The following is a 5212-nucleotide window of genomic DNA, read 5'->3' on the forward strand; positions in this document are numbered from 1 at the left end:
TTATTACTATATATTAGTGCTTAAAACTGCTATATATACATAAAAAATTCAGTCCTGAAACATGTGAAGTACCTTTAGCTTCTGGGAGGTTGTACATATATCCTGCAGCTGGTGCAGTCCCCCTTGCCAAACCCTGGATCCCTGAATATCAGCTGTGCAAGATCTTAAGAGAAGGGTGAGGTAGACAAGCTTATTATTACAATGTTAATAAGAACAGTCCACTACTGCAATAATATCTAATAGACATTTGTTAGAACTCGTGAAAAAGACTAATGCATGTGAACCATGAGTAAACCTCTTGGCCATTGTGCCAAATATTATGATGTACATACTACGTAAATAAAATTCAATTTCTTTACATACACTGATCTACAGTATGGCAAAAATTGCATGTTTGTAGCTATAAATTATGAAAACTTACAGTTTAGCTGAAAACTTGATGTTAAGGTTGTAATGCTTCTATTTACAACCACAATACTGATGAAATTGAAACAACCTTAAAACTGTACTATGAGATCCTATACAGTCAGTCTTTAGCTACCCACATTTAAATTTTCCTCTTTGACTTATGTGACAAATTAATATTGTGTAAAGAATAATGACAAAAATTGTAACCAGGATATGTTGCTGGTGTTAGTGTTATCTAAGCTATAGAATCTTACCTCTACAACTGTTCTTATATTTATCTCGATTGCAACTCTCTAACAAATTTTTGTATCTATAGCATGTGTGTGACAGCACCAGTGCATACAACCTCCACAGCAAAATGTGATACTAACATGTAATCACCATATTTAACTGTCTACTGAACACAACACATGATGAAATCATTGTTTGTTTTAGATATGTACAATGAATAACAATTCATGCATAGCACTATATCTGCTACATATACTCTACTAAGATAAGCATTTGTAAGTGTATACATGTTGTAAAGTAACTGCATAAACTTAGTGCACCTATACTTTGTACATATGCAGCTGCACGAATCATCACATCAGTTTTCTGTGGAATTTATTTGAATGCAGAGGCCCGAGAAAGTATTTGCATAAATGTTTTGAGATGGAAGATTTGTTTATACTTCTGTCTACAGCACTAGGCCTCTTGGTTTACACAAGTTTATAAAATTTACATAAGTGTAAATCATACCTCATGCCCATTACAAAGCCTCCAATTATAATAATTTGATACTCTTTAAATAAAAAAAAAATTAGATCATTGTTGTTTAAGTACAACTGTACATTACACATGTTACCTCTGACATATACTTATTGACTAAAACACCAGTGACCAGCACCAGTTTGCTATTCATGTTACATGCATCAAACTGTAAACTACAAAACAAAATTATGACTAGACAAACAAAACTACACAAAATAAAAAGAGTCCATTGCTACTCTTGTAGTAATTCACTGAATGTTATTAGATAGGAGAGATCATACACAACCACATGAGGTAGCTCTAGCTGGAACATTTTTGTAGATGGTCTCATGAGTCAAATCATTGTAGAACACCATTTGTATCAGTTCAAAATTAGTTGGTACACAACACCTCTTTGGTGCCCCTGCATGGCCTCTAGTCTGGTAGTAGTGGAGGGAAAGAATACTTGCATAATCAGTTAATGATTCTACTGGTAGTCTTGGACAGTGACCCCCACATACCCCAACATCAAATGACTTGGGGATCATCAAATGGACATTGCCTGCACTTATGGCAGTGTTGCTAACCTCCATCTTTTGAAGATGACATGACACATGTGATGTCTGAATAGAACTAGAACTGTTACTTTCACGTCTTACTTTCTTGTGCTTCATATCTGACATCTTTTTGTCTTGTAACACTTCACTCAAGAATTTGTTAGTGTTATCACGAGTGAACACAACTAACAAAGGTTCAGTGTTCAGAATGTCTTCTTGTTCCCCAGATGAGTAAACACCTTCACATGATAGTTGTTGTTCTCCTTTAGTCAGTGTCACTTTCAAGCCATAGTTAACCCATCCTTGTTTCCAGCTCTCAACTATTGGAGTGACATCAAATGTTTTCCACCCTGGACTAGAGTCAGTGTGTTTGAAAGTGAGCTTTAGAGGTGAGTTAATGTTGTTGTAATTGAGCAGGTAATAAATATTGACCTCATAGTAGTCTCTTGGCATTGAGATCTTCTGTAGTAGACGTAGTTCAGCATGAATTATTTCCTCTCCATCAATGCTGGCCTTGTCAATGTCGAATTTATAATATCCACAACCAATATCTGCACAACAACAACAATAATATTAAGGCAGTTCCAAATAGGCAATAATATACTAGTATGTTATATAGAAGATGTTTGTGCATGCCTTCAGTATATACAGCACACGTACCCATTGCTTGATTCTCAAAGGATCGTATTGTGTTTGCTTTGGTCATCTTTTGGTCTTTCAGTGTATGGGCCGGTTCACTGGGAAAGTAAAAGTTGACAAATAGATCCTTCAAGTAGCTGGGTAGAGTTGCATTGGTTAGTTCACTAGCAAATTCACTCATTTTGAAATTGTCGTCAATATTCTCTGAGTCTGAATTGGCTTCCCTTCTAGTCACCTTCACTGGCTGCTGCTCCTCTACCAAATGTCTGATGGGAACTGAGTGAACTGTAAAATGACTGATAGTTAGTAGCAGGCACACTGAGAACTTCATCATCTTGTTATCTCCTTACTTGCTTCAAATTCTGCTAAACTGATGTGTAGTCTACAAATCAGCTAGTTTTATACATCTCTACTGTAACATAATCTGCCACCCCATGTAATCTCATCTTTACTGCTGTGGGAAGATCATTACTCCCCTTGCTTAATATGGTCTATTATAGGGTGGGTATACCTGCAGCAGCAACTGAAACATGGAAAAAATTGCTGGCATTTTATTGAACTGGCATTTGGCCTTTGATTATAAATAGCCATAATATACATAGTTATAAATAGCCATACTGTACATGGTTATAAATAGCCATATTGTACATGGTTATAAATAGCCATATTGTGCATGTAAGTTGACTGCATTAAAACTGTGTACAGCTTTCAATCACACATGCAATCAAAAAAATAATATATACTGTCCTGAAGTAGTAACTGAATAATATTATCTTGTTTTGAGTAGCTATAAGTGGGCACAAGCATCACTGCCTTATATAGAAGCCTTTAAATAGCTCCTTACACTTCTATTCTAGTAGTATGTACTCAACTGAAAATTATATACACCCTACTTGTAGCTATTTCATTTTATGAAGGTGCTAAGGATACTATAGCAACATGTAGGACAACAAAAGACTGAAGCTATCAAATTAAATTATTTTCTAGAAATAATTGATCCACATTATTAGAAATGTATCATATTTAGTTTATAGATATCATACTTCACCACTGTAGTATTGGATTAATGGAGAGTACATGAGGATATCAGGTGGAGGAGGTTAGTGCGTAGTTATTAAGGAGGAACAACTCCCTATGAATTCTTTTAATATCCTATATATGCACTTCCAAATTTAGTCTTTACATGAGTGTCATTGTATTGATACTCTCCCTGATTAGTGTGGAGAATATTATGTTGACTGGTCAGATTAGCTGATCAAAAACAATCTTTGTGAAGTCATGGTTGCTGTCCATCCTCCTTGATCACTGCATGTGTTGGCCATTTTTAATTTCACATTAACACAACAAGAATATTATTAAATGTTAATTTGGTATATAGCTACTGATGGTGACTTGATCTCCAGGCAACTCACAGTCTAGACAAGTGTCTATTCTATGGAACTAAACAGCCCAGGAACAGATATTTATATGCCTGCTTGTCTGTGATTAACTATATAGTAATTTTCAAACAAAATAATTATACGTTTTTATATTATATGTTGCATATCTATTATCCTGTAACATCAACGTACATCACCTAACATCAACGTACATCACCTAACATCAACGTACATCACCTAACATCAACGTACATCACCTAACATCAACGTACATCACCTAACATCAACGTACATCACCTATGTGTTGTTGGAGGATGATTTAGCAAGGACGATAAAGTACCACTTTAAAACTAATTATTACCATGAGTATATGATGCTAAAAGTGTATTAATTTTGAGCATATACAGCTGGCAATGGGAAGAACAAGCTAGGTGAAGGACTAAAAATTAATAAGCCATGATCAAAATTAATCTTGTGGGAGAAAAGCAATGAAAAATTGAAATGTTTTAGTAGATTAGACGAGATCCATACATATCATAATTCAGTTTTACATACACAGGTATCAAGTTTCACCTGCAAACACAGTAGTATTGGATTACTGGAAATTTAAGATTAGGTGAGGAATAACTCCTCCTGTATTATTGTAATATCCTATATACATATACTTTTCCAAATTTGGTGTGTTTTTTTGAGTTTCATTGTAGTTGTATATACCCTCTGATTAGTGTGGAGGGTGTATGTTGACTAGTCATACAAGCTGATCAAAACAATCCTTGTGATGCCAATGGTGGTTGTTCCATCCTCCTAGATGGGTGTGTAGGTCACTTTTAATTTCACGTTAACAAAACAAGATTACAATACATTATGTGTTGTTTACATGAACACTATTGAACCTTGTAGGATGTGGTTGTGTGTGTGTGTGTGTGTGTGTGTGTGTGTGTGTGTGTGTGTGTGTGTGTGTTTGTGAGGTAGCATAGACAAGTGGCTTGAGCATCAGCCTGGTAATCAAAAGGTTCCAGGTTGATGCCCAGTTATGCCAATTTAGTGTTGTTGTAGTTTCCTTGAACAAGAAACTTTACTGTAACTCAGACACTTTGCTTCAGCCTACCCAGATGTATATTGGGGGACCTGGTGGCCAGGTGTCAACTAGGGATTCCGAAGCAGCCTACCCAGCTGTAACATGGATGCATAGGTAGCTGATGTTTACTGGAAAAGCAATTGCCTTTTATATGTTGCAATGGCATGAACTTTGTGCACCTACACTTTGCGCAGTCATAACATCAGTTTTCTGTGGAGTTTATTTGAATGCAGAGGCCAGGAAGCATTTGCATAAATTAATATGTATTTTGAGATGAAAGATTTATTCATTCTCCTGTATATAAAGCACTAGCACTCATGGTTTACGCAAGTTTATAAAATTTGCATTAGTGTAAATTATACCTCAACCCAATACAAAGCATTCATAGTAAAGTGACACTTTTGTAATAAAAAAAATTA

The 5212-nt window shown here is 35.4% G+C and overlaps 1 protein-coding gene across 1 annotated transcript; it reads right to left on the minus strand.

Annotated features, from left to right (window-relative positions):
* Positions 1 to 1436: 1436 nt before the first annotated feature.
* On the minus strand, positions 1437 to 2670 carry LOC136264961 (bone morphogenetic protein 4-like). Its single transcript, XM_066059725.1, has 2 exons — positions 2358 to 2670; positions 1437 to 2248 (listed from the first exon to the last, which is right to left on the minus strand). The coding sequence occupies exons 1-2, from the start codon at positions 2668 to 2670 to the stop codon at positions 1437 to 1439; spliced, it is 1125 nt and encodes a 374-aa protein (XP_065915797.1).
* Positions 2671 to 5212: the final 2542 nt, after the last annotated feature.

This window comes from Dysidea avara, chromosome 8 (genome assembly GCF_963678975.1).
Source record: "Dysidea avara chromosome 8, odDysAvar1.4, whole genome shotgun sequence".
Classification (NCBI taxonomy): Eukaryota; Metazoa; Porifera; class Demospongiae; order Dictyoceratida; family Dysideidae; genus Dysidea; species Dysidea avara.